The 17,949-nt window shown below is 52.2% G+C and overlaps 1 protein-coding gene across 2 annotated transcripts; it reads left to right on the top strand.

The window, feature by feature from the left end:
- Positions 1 to 5,701: 5,701 nt before the first annotated feature.
- Positions 5,702 to 13,785, top strand: RBM15 (RNA binding motif protein 15). Of its 2 annotated transcripts, XR_012039555.1 has the most exons (2): positions 5,702 to 12,132; positions 13,274 to 13,785. XR_012039555.1 is itself a non-coding variant. In XM_072844903.1 (1 exon), the coding sequence occupies exon 1, from the start codon at positions 5,887 to 5,889 to the stop codon at positions 8,764 to 8,766; it is 2,880 nt and encodes a 959-aa protein (XP_072701004.1). In that variant the 5' UTR covers positions 5,702 to 5,886; the 3' UTR covers positions 8,767 to 13,781. The 2 variants fall into 2 exon arrangements, 1 of the variants encoding a protein (XP_072701004.1); XM_072844903.1 differs by having other exon boundaries at positions 5,702 to 13,781.
- Positions 13,786 to 17,949: the final 4,164 nt, after the last annotated feature.

Below are 17,949 nucleotides of genomic sequence, written 5' to 3'. Positions count from 1 at the left end.
TATAGCTCAGAGCAGGGATGGGGGGGTCCTCCTCCCCATATTCCCCCCTTCTCCCTATCCAAGAAGAATTCTCCTCCATCAAAGGCACCCAAGAGCCCTGGCTGAGCCCAAGCCACATCTCAGGTGTCTGGGTCATTTTGGGGCCCCGTGGTTATGTGAGGTCCCCCTCCTCCGGAGCTGCCACCTGTTTGCCGTCTGCCCAGCAAGACCCAGCTCGTGTGAGGCTGCTGCAGTGCTCGCTCATCATGTCCCGGTCGTGGCAGCGTGTCACCATGCGGTGACACGGCAATGGCTCAAGCGGAGGCTCCAGCGTTTAAAGGCGCCTGTCTGCCGGGATAGCGGCGGGTCTCGTCTCTGCTGGGCCTGAGCGCAGATGGGCTGAGTCCTTCTGGGCCACGCTGCTCCTCCCCGGGAGGACGGCTTCGTTTTCCTCCCTGCTCTCGGAGAGAGGAACCGAGGCACAGAGGGATGATGGACCAGGTTGCTGCCTCTCGGTGGAAGGGTCTCTGAGCGGAGTAGGATGTAAAACTGGGCTCCTCTGAGCACAGGTAGCGATTGGAAGGCAAAGGCACCAGCTTGCAGGGGGCAGATGGACCGGAGACGGACGTGAGCCAAACCACCTGAAGCCCGTGGCTGTACGCAGCTTCCCAGGGCGCTGCTTGGCTTCCTTGGGCTGCATCCCTGCAGGAGGAGCCACGGGGCCCTGCCAGGAGAGACTGGGGTTGGACACCCAAAATCGGGTGCCTCCATCCTGTACGGACATCACTGTCCTGAGCAGGGCCATCCTCGGCGAGACCCGGGGAGGGAAGCTGGGGACTGGAAAGGGCAGGAGGCCGAGAGCACGGAGGGTCCCTGGGTGCTCAAATCTTTGTAATTACAGATTCGTGTCCGTGCAGCAGCCATCCTCAGGACACGGGGCTATGGTGAAGGATGTGGCCCTGCAATGTGATCCTGGATCCCCCATCCTGCCTTAATCCTCTCTGTACTTTGGGGGTTTATTTTTCCCTCTCCATTAATCTCTGAATATTAGGTGGAAAGCGAACAATTACTGTGCTAATGGCTCCATAAATTCCTTCATTACTTATTAAACTTGAGCACTCCCCGTGCAGCAGAGGAAAAGAGATGAAATGGAGAAGAAAAGGGAGCGGAGGGGGGTTAGGAGGGGCCGTGCCAGGGCAGAGGGCCCAGCTCCTGCAGCCAGCCCCGGGCAGGGCTGCGGCAGCGGGGCCGGATCAGGCCCCGGCAATTCATGGGCTGCCGTTGCCCTCTGCCGGCAGCGGGACAGGCAGGGGCTGCCTGCTCTGCCTGCTCTGCCTGCCGGGCAGGAGGGTGCTGAGCCCCGGGGCATGGGGCAGGAGGAGGCTGGGGAGCACCGGGCTGCCTGGGGCTGCTCGTTGCGAGGATGCTCCGAGGAGGTCGACGGGTGGGCTGGGGCGCAGGGACCACCCTGCTCGGGGCAAAAGCTGTCCCCAAAGCCCTCGGGGACGGCGCTGAGCAGAGCTGAACCAAGGCGAAGGGAGCCTGGCTTTAGGCAGCGGTTAACTCGAGCAGAGGCACGGGGCAGGGTGAGGAGCCTTGAACTTGGCCCCATCTCCAGGCTGCCTCCCCGCCAGGCTGCCAGCGAGCACCGGACGCCACTTTCCCGGCTGCAGGAAGAAATCCGCTCTCTCCCGGCTTTCCTCGAGGTACTGGGAGCTGCCTTGCAGTTCGTTGCCAAACCTCACCGGCATCCCACAGGGTGGATGTTCTCCAGGTTTTTTTTTTTCTGCTGGTGAAGGCGAGGTCTGGGCCACTGCAGAGATCGTCACGACCGTTCAGGGGAAGCTTTCGCCTCCTCTCCCGGTCAGAGTGCGCGACAGCTCGCTTCTGGGCTGGCAGCTCCGGTCCCGGGAGGGCTCTTGTGGCCTGGCCTAAGTGAAGCTAATGTATTTCGACGTCTCTAATGGCCAGCTGGGAGACAAGCACATCTCCAGGAAGAAAGGCAGCTCATCTGAATGCAAAACTGCAAACAAGCGAACGCCTCCCCAGTCGAGATGCTCGTAAGTCTTCTACCCATGTCAATCAGCGGGGCTCAGAGCGGGGGCTTTGGGATCCTGCCAGAGAGCTCGCTCTGCTTCTCCTCCTCCATCAGACTGACCTGTTCCTCTGCGATCCTCTCCAGCCAGGTTTTGAAAAGAAGAGACACAGTTAAACCCCTAGAGAAAGGTTTTTGCAGGAAAACAGCAAGTTTCTTCGGTTCTACAACACCCAAGTATCCTCTGGGATGAGCCCAGCTCCGCAGAGGGACCTGGATACCCAACTCCCACGGACATCAAATGTAATTAGACGTTTATATCTAGACTAGGGGCTCAAGGGCCATCTGGCACCTTAATTATTCATACACATATATATAAGCGCAGACAGAGCGCTCTTTATCTAGCCTGGGCCTGGGGGGAGATTCCTGCTTACGCCGGGTCGTTTCTCATGGTGTGGCAAAGCGTGCTCTTCTCCAGGGCTGGTTTCAGGTGCTGCGTTGCCTTTTCCCGGTGCCAAAACCTGCTCCAAAACCAGTGCCACTGAACCAGGCGCTGCAGAGATTCGTGTCAACGGCGACCTACGCAGAGGTGGAAAAATCCAGGAGGAGAAGAGTCCTCCCTTGGAAGGAGGGGGTCAGGAGGACTGAAATCAGATTAAATGTTGGTCAGGAGGGCCTGTCCCTGCCGTGATGTGGCCCAGCGCTCCCCCAAGGTGTCTTTTAAGCTGTGACTCATCAGCTGAGGAATTTTAATTTCTGTGTTTCTCTCCCAACCCGAGGCAGCACGAGGAAGCGGTTAGGACCTTGGCAGATAGAAGTCTCTATCACTAGCTGTTTCAAGTGATGCATTTCCTCTCAAGCCAGTGGAGCTGTGCCAGGTTTTACCAGATGTGACCTCAAAGATGAAGCTGAAATATGGCAAGATAGGGTTTTCTCCACAGTTTTATCTTACCTAGCCGAGGAGTGATTCCTCAGCGTGTCTGTGATGCTCTGACAGATGCCACGGGACATGCAGGAGGGGAGCTGGCGGGGAGGGGTATCTGCATGGGATGTGGGTGCATCTGATCCAGACTAAGATGATGCTCTTTTTCTTTATTGTAAACTGGGATATTCTGCTCCCCAAAGCATGCTGCGGGCTGGGTCTCCTTCCTCAATCAATCCCATCCCAGTCTCCAGAAACCTTTCTCGCAACCCTGGCCCTGGAAGTGAGATATTTCTGTAAAATGGTAACACCTCGACAGAATAGAGATTTTTTGGGGGGGGGGCGGGGGGAGGGCAAGCCTCAGCTTTATCCTTCAGTTGTGTCTCCCAGGGAAAGTGGCTCAAGCCAGACAAGAGCAGCGGTTGCGATAAGCCTGTCTGACAGACTCCACGTCTCTCTCAGCCGAGGCTCCTCCGCGCCAGTGATGCCACCCCTCCCTCACATACCTTTGTATCACTTCATCTGGATGATCCACATCCATCTAATTGTATCTGTCTTCCATATACTTTACAATAATTATATCCACATGAGCCGAGCTCCCATATCATTGCGGGTCTGTCTCGGATATGCCTGTTAGGTTAACTCAGTGTTGTTGCATAGGAGGATCTCATTTTCAGAAGCTCAACATATATTTCAAACACAATTTCTATCACTCCTAGGTCTATATTTAGACATCAGCTATTTACCCACCACTGAAAACCCACCCACAATTTCAGGAGCCTCTGTGTACCATCTCTGTCAGAAGGAGATGATATGACAGGCAGAAATGCAGTCTAATGGACCACTATTAAAAAATCTGATTCAATTCTGCCTGCATTGGATTAAGACGTTCCTGGGGAGCGATCTTATTTCCATGGGGTGACACAGAGATGCGAAGACATTTCACTCAGAGGCACAGCGAAGGAACATCGTGCTTTCTGCTCTCCTTATTTCAAACCACTTAGGCTGCGATTATAAAACATGGCTCAGGGGGGCCGTAGCATCGCTGGGTTAAATGAAGTTCTTCCTACTGCAGTGTGGTTGCAGGGTTTTTTGAGTTTTGTTTTTTTTTTTTTTCTCCTCAGGTACTGCTGGATTTCGATGCGTTTCGATGGCAGCCAAGAAGAACAAACGGATAATTCTCCAGCACAGCCCTGCGGGGTGTGAAATTAGGGTTTGGAGGGTGATTTATGGGATGGCAGGATGCAGGGCCAGCACTTCCACCTGGGATGGCGGGGTCCACCCCTGCCACAGCTTTCTCACCCTTCACTTCCAGGCACAGGCAGAGCAGGGGAGGCAAAGAAGAGCAAGAGAACAGAGGCCTATGCGGCAGCACGCGGGGAGCGGGATCCTCACAAGACACACGGATTAGAGCCGCTTCTGCTCCATGGGGACTGGGTTTCCCTGACCTGGAGGTCACAGCAGCTCCGCACCCTTTGCCTCGGAGGAAGACCCAAACCAAAGCTGTTCTTTTCCATCCCAAACCACTTCTTGAGCTCCAGCTCCCGAGTGAAAGATGAGAATGCTGGTGAAAGCAAAAATATATCAGCATAACTAACGTTTCCTGTGACGTTTGAAATGGGGAATACTGCAAACGGTTTGAACGCCTGGAGTGAGGCAGCGACAGGGCGAGGCGAGACCGTGACGGGCGGGCAGACCCCGGCCCCGCTGCCTCCGGCTCCTCCCCAGGCTCCGGCAGCCGGGAGGGAGGGCCTGGCCCCGGGGCTGACCCCGGCACGCTGGGGGGGCTCCCACAGCCGCACCGGGAGGTGTCTCAGTGTATTTCCTGGTGCGGACACGTACAAGGAAACAGGCGGAGGGCAGAACAGGCACTGACTGTAGGCCGAGCTGTCGCGACCCGCTTGAACGCTCTCTCCTTCCCCCCTCCGCCCTTCACTCCGGCGAAGGTGAGCCCCAGCCCACCCCGGTGACGTTTATCCCCCGGCCGCTCCCGCGCCGCTACGGGCTGAGGAGACGAGCGGAGGACGCAACCCCCACCCCTCCGCTCCGCGCCGCAGCCCGGCGCGCTCTGAGCCCTCAGCCGCGGCCGCACGGCGAACTCTGTTGGGGAACCGCCCTCTTCCCCGCTGCGACCAATCAGAGACAGAGCAAGCGTGACTGAGCTTCTCTTTAGCCTATCCGCAAGCTATCTGACTGCATCCAATCAGATACCTGGGGAGATTTTTCTCGTCCAATGATAAAAAGAGAGTGGAGCTTGGGCAGCAGCCCGCGCTTCTTCGGGAGCGGCGTAGACCTCAGCCAATCAGAGCAGCGCAGGAAAGGTTACCAGTGACCAATGAGGAAAGGGGGGGGGAAGAGCAGCTCGCGAGAATTTGAGAGGGACGATGGGAACCCGCGTCTGAGCGAGTGGACCAATGGGGAAGGGCGGGGCGGGGCCGCCGCAGGACCATTATAACTGGCAGGTAAGAGAGCCAATCAGAAGGAGGAGATAAGTTCGGCCCAATGGCCAATGAGCAGGGGAAGTCCTCCCATGGTTGAACTGCTACGATTGACAGGAGGGCCCCCAATTAGAAGGCCGCGCCCTTTCTAACCGTCCAATGAGCGAGCGGGGCGGGGAGGAGTGGGGGGGCGGCTCTTCCCGCCCCCTCCTCGCGGGCGCGCGAGGCCGGCCGGCGGAAGGGCAGCCCACTGAGCCAATAGAAAAGGGGAGAGAGGGGGAGTGGGCGGGCCTTCCGCCCGGCGGGGGCGAGGGGGTGGGGGTGACGCGCTCGGCGGCCAACGAGGGCGGCGGGCCGGCGCCGAGCGCCCAATGGGCGCCGGCGGGGCGGGGCTCGCTGCCGCCGCGGCTTCCAAGATGGCGGCGGGTGCGTGAGCGCGGCGGTCAGTCAGTCGGTGAGGCCGCCGGCGGGAGCAGGGCCGGGGGCGGGAGGGGGCCCCGCCGCCCGCCGCCATGAAGGGCAAGGAGCGCTCGCCGGCCAAAGCCAAGCGTTCGCGGGGCGGCGGGGGCGGCGAGGACTCGGCGTCCTCCTCCTCGTCGGCGCGGGGCGAGCGGAGCAGCAAGAAGCCGAGCGGCTCCGGCGGCTCTAACGGCAGCGGCGGGAAAGCGGCGGCAGCGGCGGCCTCCAACGAGAGCAACAGCGGGAGCAGCCGGCGCGGCCCGCACCCGGACAAGGCCGGCCGCGCCGGCAGCCGAGAGTACGAGGCCGGGGCGGCGGCGGCGGGCGGCGGGGGCAGCCGGCACGGCTACGGCGGCGGCAGCGGCAAAACCGCGGAAGCGTCGCGGAGCAGCAGCAGCCGCGGCGGCGGGGGTGAGTCCCGGGCGCCGGCAGCGGCCCCGTCCTCCTCCTCCTCCGAGTCGGGCGGCGGCGGGGAGTACAAGACGCTGAAGATCAGCGAGCTGGGCTCGGCGCTGAGCGACGAGGCGGTGGAGGACGGGCTCTTCCACGAGTTCAAGCGCTTCGGCGACGTGAGCGTCAAAATCAGCCGCCTCCCGCCCGGCACCGGCGCTGCCGACGAGCGTGTGGCCTTTGTCAACTTCCGCCGGCCCGAGGACGCCCGCGCTGCCAAGCACGCCCGCGGCCGCCTCGTGCTCTACGACCGCCCGCTGAAAATCGAGGCCGTCTACGTCGGGGGCGGCGGAGGGAGCAGCCGGCGGCGCAGCAGCCGTTCCCCGGCGCTGCTGGACAAGGAGTCTCCCTACGGCACGGCAGCCGTAGGGGTGGCAGCTGCCGCCGCGGCGGCTGTACGGCACCCCCCGGCTGGGGCGACGCAGCGGGCCTTGTCACCCGCCGGTAGCGGCGGGGCCTTGGGTTATCGAGACTACCGGCTGCAGCAGCTCGCCCTGGGCCGCTTGCCGCCTCCGCCCCCTCTGCCCAGGGAGTTGGAGAGGGAGAGGGACTACGGGGGTTTCTACGAAGCACGAGTGCGGCCGGCCTATGGGCTGGAGCGGGTGGCCGGTGTGGCGGCTGCTGGGGGTTTTCGTGGAGGAGGAGGGGGTGCTGGAGCTGCCGGCGAGGAGGAGATAAGCCCCGAGGATGACCAGAGAGCCAACCGCACGTTGTTCCTGGGCAACCTGGACATCACCGTGAGCGAGTCAGATTTACGCCGAGCTTTTGACCGTTTTGGGGTCATCACCGAGGTGGACATCAAAAGGCCGGGGCGCGGGCAGACCAGCACATATGGTTTTCTTAAATTTGAAAATCTGGACATGGCACACAGGGCCAAGCTGGCCATGTCAGGAAAGGTGCTTCTGCGCAACCCCATCAAGATTGGGTATGGTAAAGCCACTCCGACTACCAGGCTCTGGGTGGGTGGCCTTGGGCCCTGGGTGCCCCTCGCTGCCCTGGCCAGGGAGTTTGATCGGTTTGGCACCATTCGCACTATCGATTACCGCAAAGGTGATTCGTGGGCCTATATCCAGTATGAGAGCTTGGACGCGGCGCAGGCAGCGTGCACCCACATGCGCGGTTTTCCCTTGGGTGGGCCAGATCGCCGGCTCCGCGTAGACTTTGCTGACACTGAGCATCGGTACCAGCAGCCCTACCTGCAGCCTCTGCCCTTGCCACCCCCTGCTCATTACGAGCTCGTGGCGGAGGCGGCTGCTTTTGGGGCTCACCGGGGAGCCCCACCTGATCCTCTTCGGGGGGCCCGGGACAGGACGCCACCGTTACTCTATAGAGACCGCGACAGAGACCTTTATCCTGAGACAGAGTGGGTGCCACCCCCACCCCCTGTACGGGATAGGAGTAATCGGGCAGCTGCCTATGACCCGCTGGAGAGCCTGGAGCGCCGCCGGGATGGTTGGTCCTTGGAGCGGGACCGAGGGGAGAGGGAATTGGGCAGTAGTAGTAGGGATCAGCCTAGGAAACGGAGACTAGCAGAGGATGGAGGCCGGCACTTGGACCGCTCTCCAGACAGCGAGCGCTCCTCTTCCTCCCGGAAGCGTCACTGTTTAGCCACGACCTCTCCACCGGACCGCAGCCCCGAGCTCCTTGGAGGGAGGGAGCGTTACAGTAGTGACCCCGAGCGCTCGTCCTCTCGCTTGCTCCTGTTGGAGCGGCCCTCGCCTGTCCGGGAATCGCGCAGGGGCAGCCTGGAGCGGGGTCAGAACGAAAAGCGTGACCGCAAGAATTCCGCCGAACGGGAGCGGAAGCATCGCGCTTCTGCGGCGGCTGTCGCGCAGGAGTGCAAAAGTCCAGCCAAAAAGGATGAGCGCGCTACGGAAGGAGGCGGCGGAGGCTCCCGCCTCAAACCTCCTCCTCAGAAACAGCAGCAGGATGGAGCGTCGCAGGCCGGGGGAGCCCCCAAGCTGTGCTTGGCTTGGCAGGGCATGCTTCTGCTGAAGAACAGCAACTTCCCGTCCAATATGCATCTGCTTCAGGGGGACCTCGGTGTTGCCAGCAGTCTCCTCGTGGAGGGAGCGACTGGTGGGAAAGTAGCTCAGCTCAAGATCACCCAACGTCTTCGTCTGGACCAGCCCAAGCTGGACGAGGTCAATCGTCGCATCAAAGTGGCCGGTCCCAATGGCTATGCCATCCTTTTGGCTGTGCCTGGTGCATCAGACAACCGCTCCGCAGCTGGAGCTGCCGAGGCTGCCACCACCTCCACCCAGAGGCCACTCAGGAATCTGGTGTCCTATCTAAAGCAAAAGCAGGCTGCTGGGGTGATCAGCCTCCCTGTGGGGGGTAACAAAGACAAGGAGAACAGCGGGGTCCTGCACGCCTTTCCGCCCTGCGATTTCTCCCAGCAATTCCTGGACTCCACGGCCAAGGCACTGGCCAAATCAGAGGACGACTATCTGGTCATGATCATTGTCCGTGGGGCGTCCTAAGGCCCTCGTGTTCTCTGTACCCAACCCTGCCTACTCCTCCACACAGCCCCTCCAGCGTGTGCCAGGTGCTATGGGATACAGCCTTAGCCAGCCCTGTCATTATTTTAAATTAGATCTTTGTTTGTAGGTGACTTTCCCTGCCCGTTTTTCTGTTACTACATTTTTCTATAAAGTTAGAAGCCAGAAAGGTTGGTTAGCTGTTAGCGTGAATAGGATATTTTGAGAATCCCCTATCAGTGGGGATAGCAGGGAGGCTAGGCCTGCTTTGATTTACATAAAAAAAAGAAAAGAGAAAAACAAAAACTGGGGTGGGGGGGGTGGGGAGGGGAAGAACAAACTCCCATCTTCTTAATTTTGATTCGTGTCCTTTTTTCATTTCATGTATTTTCAAGCAAGTTCAATAGCTCATCCTCGATAGAGTTACAAACCTAAAAGACCAGATTTAAAGCACTCAGTAGTTTAAATGGAAAACCACATACTTCCTAGTGGACTGGTGTCAACTCATTTTTCGAGTCCTTGAAATGCTGTGCCGGCCTCAGGCCAGCGGCCCTTCGGCACGCGTGATCCCTTTCCTCAGGAGCCTGAATGGTTTCCCTTTGAGTTGCATGGCTCAAGGTTGATGTCCTTCAGGTGACCAGCACCTGCTCTCGGGTACACTGCAGAACATTTAATTCCTTTATTGGGTGTTTGATAATTTCATCCAGCCCCTCAAAATGCATGCACTGAAAGTATGCTTTTTTAACAGGTGTATTTCTCCTATTTCTGAGTTCTGTTGTATCCCATATATGCACTTTGGGTTTGTAGCAGTGACAATGTTTGGTAAATAGCTGAGGACTTTGTTACAAACCATGAATGTCTTGTGCTTACTCTGGTATGCAAGAAAAAAGGAGGTGCTTTAAGAATAACTTTAGTTATATTGTGGTTTTTTGTTTTTACTGCCTTTTTTCAAAGAGTTGCAGGTACAGTGGGGTCTGGTTCCACAGTGCAAACTCTGAGCAAATGTGCTTCTCTCCAGAGATGGTTTTAATTCTGTGATAATTTAATTACATAAAAGTTCTCATTAACATTTTACCTCTTTGTTAATAGCAAGAAACTGCTGTCTGCTAGGGACTTTTCAGGTACAGTACAGTGGGCATTACATGAGGTTTATAATTTTAGAGGCATCTGGAATAAAGTGGTTTTAGCATCTTGGAGAAGTATTAAAAGTATTCCGAGATGCAGAGGTTTGAACTCTTGTTCCTGTGATTCTAGGAGGAAACAGTTCGCTCTTTTTTTCAAAGAACTTAGTTCATTTTCTTTTGGGCACTTTTCTCCAGCTGTCTTGGCCACCTTGCTAATACAGGCATTTAGGAGGGAAGAAGGGATCTAAATCCCTGTTGTTTTGTTTAACAACCGAAAGGATGTTGCAGCTAGCTTCTAAACTGAAGTGTAAATCTGTATCTATTTACAGGCCCCAAAAATGTAATCTTGCACTTAAACCCAGAATGTAGTCTTGCACTTAGCCATGTTTTTCAGAGACTCGGGCAATGTAAAAGCGATGCTGCTTCACTCGGTCGATCCTCCGCTATATTCCTTGGGCAACTGATACAGGGACAAATTGATTTCTGTTTCAACTTGCACGACGCAAAAATCGAGTTCAAAATGCGGAATAGTACATGAAGGAGGAAATGTCTTGAATGTATTTTATGGGCACAGCAGTTCTGAAGTGGGACTGTACTTGCTTGAGATTCACTGTCACAATTATATGAATTTCTGTCGCACCGCTTTACTGAACCACTCGTCAGAGAGTGCTTTGGTTTAAGTGGGCTTTGATTTCCTTTATCTGACTGGAATGAGTAGACGTAGTATCCCAAGCATCGCGGTGAACTGAGAACTTGAATGTGGCAGCGTATCTTGAAAACAGGTTTTGGTTTTATAGCTACTTTTCTTTCTAAATGGAAACTTAGAAGCCTCATTTAATGCTCTTAAATGTTTGAGGGTATAATCCAGGATTTCTGGGTTGTTGTCCTTCAGCGTGAATGTAATAGACTTAGATGGCAGAATTCAGCTGTTCATCTTACTATTAACAATGAGAATTTTTCGAAATGACACCGATAACGCAAATGACTATATGTTTTAGAAGATACAGTGTATTTACCACTTATTGCAAAGAATGTCTGTTTTAATTCTAGCAGGTGTCTGTTGTGTGTCAGCAGGTAACCAACGCTGCTGCTAACTCACTTGGAAGCGCTGCTTGCATTTGAAGTGAGTTTTCTTGTTGCATGTGACGTGAGTCACTTGCAAGCGCAGAGTTTTCAAGAAAAGAAACTTGAACCGCTGGGAATTCAAATCTGCCCTAAACCAAAAAAAAAAGAAGCACTAACGTTGTTTGTGTTCAACCCTAAAACTTGCTGAGAACAGTGTTTGTTACGCTGATACGCAGTAGGCACCTGTTTTTTAAAACCCATAAAACTTGGGGTCAACGTAGCTTGTCAAAGCAAACTCAGTGTGGGAACCCTTTTGGAAAGAGCATCCTAGGTGCACTTCCATTTTTCCTTGTAATATAGCGGTGGTTATACCTGCCACAGGCTTTTATGAGTCAAAATTGTGCTGCGCTGGAGGGTAATAAGGAACAGGCGAGGCTGTATTTGACTCCAGGTTTTCTGGTTCCTTATTTAATGGAGTACCTGCTTCTTTAAATCTGGTTTATTTGTGGTTGCTGCTCTGTTTTGTAAGCAAGGATTTTAACACCCTTTGAGGGTTCTTAATGTCAAAACATAGTTGACTGGCAACTTTTTTTTTTGCCGGCACTTAAGTTCACATGCTGCCATCAAGGCTGGTACAGCTTGGTCGGCTGTGCTTTTCTCTTAGGCTCTGAAGCGTGCACCATTGGAGTAACTGTCCACTAAAAGTCGTCTTGGCCAGGGCTGAACGCGAGTAGAAGTCCATGTGTAATACCACTTCTGTATAGAGCAAAACAGATGTAGCAGACTTTAGCTCTCTCGTTCTGTTTGGCATTACGTTGCTCTAGTGAGAGCTCAGTATTTCTTCTAACGTTGTGTGCAGCTGATGTTCCTATATTTCATTAGTTTGTTGAATTAGCGTGGAAAAAGGATGTCCTTTTCCTGAATCATTTCATAGTTGTGCTTTATGCTTTGGGGAAAGAACCTCAAATGACTCATACTTTTGTTTAAGATTTTAGTTGTTTTTTGTTGTTTTTTTTTTAAATTGGAACCTTTACGCAACTTCCTTGGCTGCGGCCAGCGGCTTTGTTTGCTCCCGTCTAGCAACTGGTCTGCTGTTCGCTGGGACTGTGGCGCGAGCACTGAGGTTACCCTCAACGCCAGAGGTTTCAGGTTCCTGGGTTACAAGCACCGACGCATTCTTGTAAGCATCGTAGGGAGAGGAGGGCATTATGTGCCCGGCAGACAAATCTTGCCTTCTCTCTCCTCCCCCCCTCCCCCAGGATATTAAAGGATTGAAGTGTTTTGGTGACAACTTGCTCAGCCCCCTGTGGAGGGTGGAGAAGAGAGCTTTAGATTTCTTGCATTGGTTTTGGGGAACTATCTGGTTGATGGTAACTGAGGTGAAAGGCCTTAAGTATTAATGGGGAGGAGGAGTGAATCAAAATTGTGAAGACAGGTTCAAAAACTCTGAGGACTCAGGGAAAAATGGCTTGGAAAATCATAGTTCCTGGCTTGAAGAAAAACAGTGTTGAGGGCAGTACTCCTGGGGAGTCTGCTGTACGCCTGTTGAACAGAAACAAAGAGTGGAAGAAATTATTGCCATGTGACTGTAGAGCTTTTGGGGTTCTTTCCCCTTTGTCTCCCCCTTTATTACTTTCTGCAGATAGCACCGAAGGATGAATATTCCAATGATTTATAAACTGAATGATGAGATGATTTTTGTATTAGGCTTAAAGCAGACCGTATGGTTCGGAGAATGGTTAATTGAATATTCAACTTCATGCAGTTTTGATTGTGTGAAAATGATGGATGAGAAATATTACTTGAATAGTAACAATTTTAAATTACATTAGGTGTGTCTTTGATTTGACCTTTTCTTTAATATTAAGAGTTGTCCGCTATTAGAATTACGCAGTAAAATGAGAACAAAAGAGAAACGTGTAACACTACATTTCGTATTTTTGTTGATAAGTTGCCTTCAGGAAATATTCTTTGAGGAAAGTCAACCGAATTATCAATAATTCAGTTGGTTTTTCTCATGGTTAATTATTTTGATGTGTCCCATTAACTGTTACTGAAAGTTGAATAATCATCAGTACTGTAAGCCTAGTTTAACCTCGGTCCAAAAAGAAGCCCTGCACTACTTGTTATGCATCTATACATAGAAGGTGACTTCATCTCAAGGTTTCATGCCCGTGGGTGGTATTGGTGCTTTTTGAAGTCCAAGTAGAATGTTCAGAAAGGCCTTGTAGCTCTTTATGTTCATCTGTATAATGTAGGGAGGGGAAAAAAATCTGTTGTATACATTTGTATTGAAATAACATTTTCTTTCCTCCTGCAAGCAAAGCTGGTGGACTGCAGAAGACAACAGCATGGGATACCAAGCTCTAATGGACCTTTGGGAAGAGAAGCTGTGGCTTATGTGGAATTTACATGGGCCTCTTGATGGAAGAAAGCTTATCTGTTTAGTATTTGTGCATTTTACTAAAATGGCAGCTTTAAAAAAAAAAAAGTTGTGTATCTGCTATTGTGATGCCAATGCCCGTGTTTTAAGTGGAAAAAAAATGACCTCTTTGCTTTGTGCTGTGTACACAAGATTGCTGGAAAAGTAAAGGAATACCCTTTTTATGGCTCACACAGCTTAAAAGTAGCTGTCACTCAAACATGCGCTCACAGTTGAGCTGATTTTGTTTCATTCTAAATAAATTGTTTCTTTTGAGGAAAATGGTTTTTCTGCCTGGAAGTGAATTGACGACAAACGTTTGACCCCTTTGTTTGCAGCGGAGGGGTTACTTGCTGCTGCTGCTCAATGTTTGATCTGATAGTTGTGGGTCTTGAGCAAGAAACAGGGAGACCGACACTTTCGCGTTGACCAGCCTGTTGTACCAAATCTGAAGAAATCTAGTTGATTGTCTTGCTGTGGCACCCCCTTTGTTTGCAGTGAAAAAGGGGGTCACTTGCTGCTTTACTCCTCACCTTGACGAGGAAGCGGTGCTGATGCTGGCATGCAAGAAGCAGGGAAGCACCACCCTGCGTCTCAGAACGGTGTACAAGTCTGGGGCTTCGCTGGTTTGAAGAGCTGGAGTTCCTGAATTTTAAGTTTCTGATTTATTTTGTTCACCCAACATGTTTGGCTTTAGTTTTGATTATTTTTTTTTTAATTTTGAAGAAAAAGTTTGAAATTGCTTTGAATCTTGCACGTAAACCTTTTGCACCAAATTGCCAAAAGAAAAAGAGAAATGAGTCCTTAAAAGTGTTTAAATGATGTTAATAAAGCCTTTCCTGACATACGTGAGGCGCTCCTCCATCTCCAGGGGCTTTTCCGCAGTTATGCAGTGATGGGTTTAGTGCTGAATGGATGAAGAGTTCCTGAGAGCTAGAGTTGGTAATTTAAAACCTTTGCGTTGGTGTCTCAGTGCCTTATTTTGACCGGTTTTGAAGCAAATGGTTCCACACGCCTCGGATGTGCATGCACCCTGATCGTGTCCCAGGTACGACTGCATGTTTGCTTGCAGTCGCCTCACTGTGTAGTACAGATGGTGAGAGGAAAAAATGGAGGCGGCCTGAAAATGTTGTGTGCTGTAGTTGCTGCGTTCTCCTGTATTGGGGGCTCCTGAGGTGTGGAAGGCTGTTCCAGTGCAGGAGTACAACTCCATGTTTGCCGCAGGAGACTTCGGGGCACATTTGACAACCGCAGACATCAAGAGGAAGCTAACACTGCTGCATCGTTGGCTTCAGAAACCTCTCGTGTTATGGTTGCCGGTCTGTTAGAATTAATGTGACATGCAGATGAAGACACCTTGAAATGCAAGCTTGCCCTGATTGCCTTGACATACTTTAACCTCCCGTGGATAACGAACCTAGTGCTGTCCTGCAGCCATGCAGGATCATTGCTAGGCTGCAGGTGCCTTTCAACAAAAGGATGCCATGGTTGTGCTCTGCAAGGTGTCTGTTCCTGGGGCAAAGAGCTGTGTAAATCCCTAAAACAGGTAAGGGGGCTTAAGAGGTTGAACTCAATTGTAATGTAAAAGAAGATGATTTTGTTGTTCGCCTTTTTTCTTTTTTCCTTCTTCTTGATTCTCCAGCCTACTAACTTTTACTAACGTGTTTGCTTCGGTGAACGTGCTGCTCCATCCGCTCTGGGGATGGGAGCGAAGGAACGGACTCTTCGATGTAGCTTCTGTGTTTGCTTTGGGGGTTCCCGTTAACGGACGTGAGGTTTCTCTGCCGACCTGGGGCAAGATGCTGTGCGGATAAAACTAAAGGTTTTCAGCTTGGCGAGCTAGAGCTGTTATTTTGACTTCATGAACTGCTTGAATTAACACTGCTTTAACCCTGAATACTATTTGTATATGTTGATATGGAAAGCCAAGCCAACGGTTAGGCAAAGCTATTTATGTGTTTATGGGATGCTGGTGTAAGCATTTAAATTGTTTATTGTAAATGGGAGCAATTGTAGACATTGCTGGTAACGAGGGGAGGGAAGCGGGGAGGGGAGACTCGTGAGATGCCTTTTCTTCTAAAAGTTGGTGTTTGGAGTTAAAATTCATATTTTTGCAATGTATTTCATGTTCTGTTGAGATATGACCTCTGAATCTGCTATAATTGGAAGTGTTGTACAAAAGGGTTGGGGCTGGTAATAGTAATGGGAGGCATGTTTCAACCCCTTTAACTCGGCTGGGTGGTTGATGCCAACAGGAGATGAGTGACCTGTTAGCGTAACCCAAATAAAGGAGGTGTTTTTGGCAAGCTGGCTAGCTGCTTGGGTAACTGGGTCTGTGTTTCAGGGGTTGGGCACTCTCCCACTTTTTGGGTATGCTTTGGCTTGTGTTATGGCAAATGGGGTTGTCGGTGGCTGTTCCCGAAGAGGTCTGACTCAGATTTCACTGTGTATTTAACCGGGAGATTGTTCCCTGTCTCCTTTATCTTACGTATTTATTCCGGAGACTCGGAGGTATCGTGGGATGTGGTGTGGGATGATTCTCCTATGGTTGCTCTGTAATAGCGAGTTGTTTTTCGTGTGCGGGGTCTGCCCCTCTGCCTTCTGAATTGGTTAGAGGGATGCTTCAGCTGCCAGGTAAAGCCAGGCTTGTCTTTAAACTAGTCTCTTTGAAGGGTTAAGTGCTCTATATGCATCATATTAATTTGGCTAATGAGACTTCTGGGGAAAGTGGATTTATGGAGAGAACCATTTAATTAAACTGCACTGCAGTAGAAAGTGATGCAAGTGCATTAGATGGGGAACTGGTGATTTGAATTCACACGTTTTTTTTAGAATTGTGCTTTTACCAGCCGCAGCTGAATTAATAAGTAAGTTTAAAACATCAGATGGCCCAGATTCTGCTCTTCGCTAATAACAAGCTTATGTTTGCCTCGTGCTGCTAGTTTACTAGGAAATGGCAAATGCTCTTTGAGGATACGCTCTCACCATGTGTCCCGGTTTTTGGTGCGAGTCGATCAGGCAAGGCGTCTGCAGAAAGGCCAGGGAGAGAAGGGGAAAGTATCTTGGGCTGATGGCCTTGTGATTCCTATTGTGTCTCCTTCGGTTATTGTCTCGTAGCTGTGTGCCTGAGTTTAATTATAGCTGGCTTGAGAACTGGGTGAAGTAAATTCTTAAGGCAAAGTAAGCTGCTGAAGGACTCAGTCAGCTGCACTTGGTGTGATGGGTTACTCGGGGCCGATTAACAAGAGCCTGCTGGTGTTCATCCCATTTGTTCATGTGCTGATGGAGTTGAGGCGCTTCTAGCAGGAGCGGAGAATGTGTACGTGGTGGCACAAAGGTCTCCTATTTTGTCAATCCTTTGTATCCCGCTCCAGGGATGTATGTATTAATTATGTGGTTGAAAACTCGAGGTATGGATGCTGTCAAACATGATGGTGTTGGTGGGGGTTAACGAGTTGCCACCTCCTAGCCCAGCTCCTGTGCCCGTGCTTTTGGGTTTGAGCTCGTGTGAGTTGTCCCGGGATCAGGACGGGTTGTGTGTGCATGCGGTCGGCTTCCACAGATGAGCGGATGAGCCGTAGGTTAATTGTGGGTAACAGATATTTCATCTACTTATCTCCCTGCCTTGATCTTCATACCTAGTTCTGCAATCGGATCTGAAGATCAGCCTGTAGATTTTTAGCTATCTTAAGTATTTCCTGTCCCCAGATCCAGTGATAGGTCAGGCTGACTTTTAGCAACGCGTACAACTCAGTCCGGTGTCCTGCCCCAAACTGGCAGTTCTCCCTGTAATTTCTGCCATTTGTAGCGCGTGAGCACTTAGATCCTTCAGACTGTATCTCCTTTCATGTGCAAGTGCTGCGTTTCAGGCCTGTAAAATTAGACATTTTAGGTATGCCTCAGGGCACACGTAGGGTGCAGAAGGACTTTGAGTTAAGGGAAGCCGACGAGGTCTCACGAGGGTTGTTAAGCTCTTGTTGCCATTCGAGGGGAGTTGTCCCATGGACCATGGTGGTGTTTGTAGCCCACTTGGCCAAAGGATTGCTTTTGGCCGTTGCCTGCAGCATTGGCGGGCCAGCCCTGGGTGCATCAGCTCAGCCCAGCGCCATTGCCAGCTGGGGCAGAGGTTTGGTGCAGGATAAACTCTTGAACCGCCCGAGCTGCTGTCGTTGAGGCTTGTGGGGAGGGCACGGCGAGGAAGGGGATGTTGTTGTTTCTCATGCTGCTCCTCTTGGGTGGATGAATGCGAGACTTCATGTTTCACATCTGCCAGCCCAGCTTTCTTCTCTTGCGCTAAGGCATATCGGCATAGATGCGTTCCTGGCTGTCAGATATCTTTTAACAAATGCCTTTAGTGTTCCTCACGGCAGACAGACTGGCATCCCAGCAGCAGGCTGAGCCTGGGAGAGCCTGGTCCTAGACACCCCATCCCTGCGACCGCCCTTATCTCAGCCGGCTTGGCTGTAGTTCCCTTTCCCTGCTTGACCAAAGGCTTGAGGGGTTGGAGATCAATTTATTGGCGTTATATTAGTCACTGGCGTGTTGTAAAGACACCCTTTGCCTCTCCCGAGCCCA

Source organism: Ciconia boyciana, chromosome 23 (genome assembly GCF_034638445.1).
Source record: "Ciconia boyciana chromosome 23, ASM3463844v1, whole genome shotgun sequence".
NCBI lineage: Eukaryota > Metazoa > Chordata > Aves > Ciconiiformes > Ciconiidae > Ciconia > Ciconia boyciana.
The sequence above is the reverse complement of the archived record's forward strand: the minus strand, read 5'-3'. Positions and strand labels throughout refer to the sequence as shown.

Bases quoted from the DNA above. Each gene is read 5' to 3' on its own strand.
- RBM15 (XM_072844903.1), top strand. From the start codon at position 5,887: ATGAAGGGCAAGGAGCGCTCGCCGGCCAAAGCCAAGCGTTCGCGGGGC.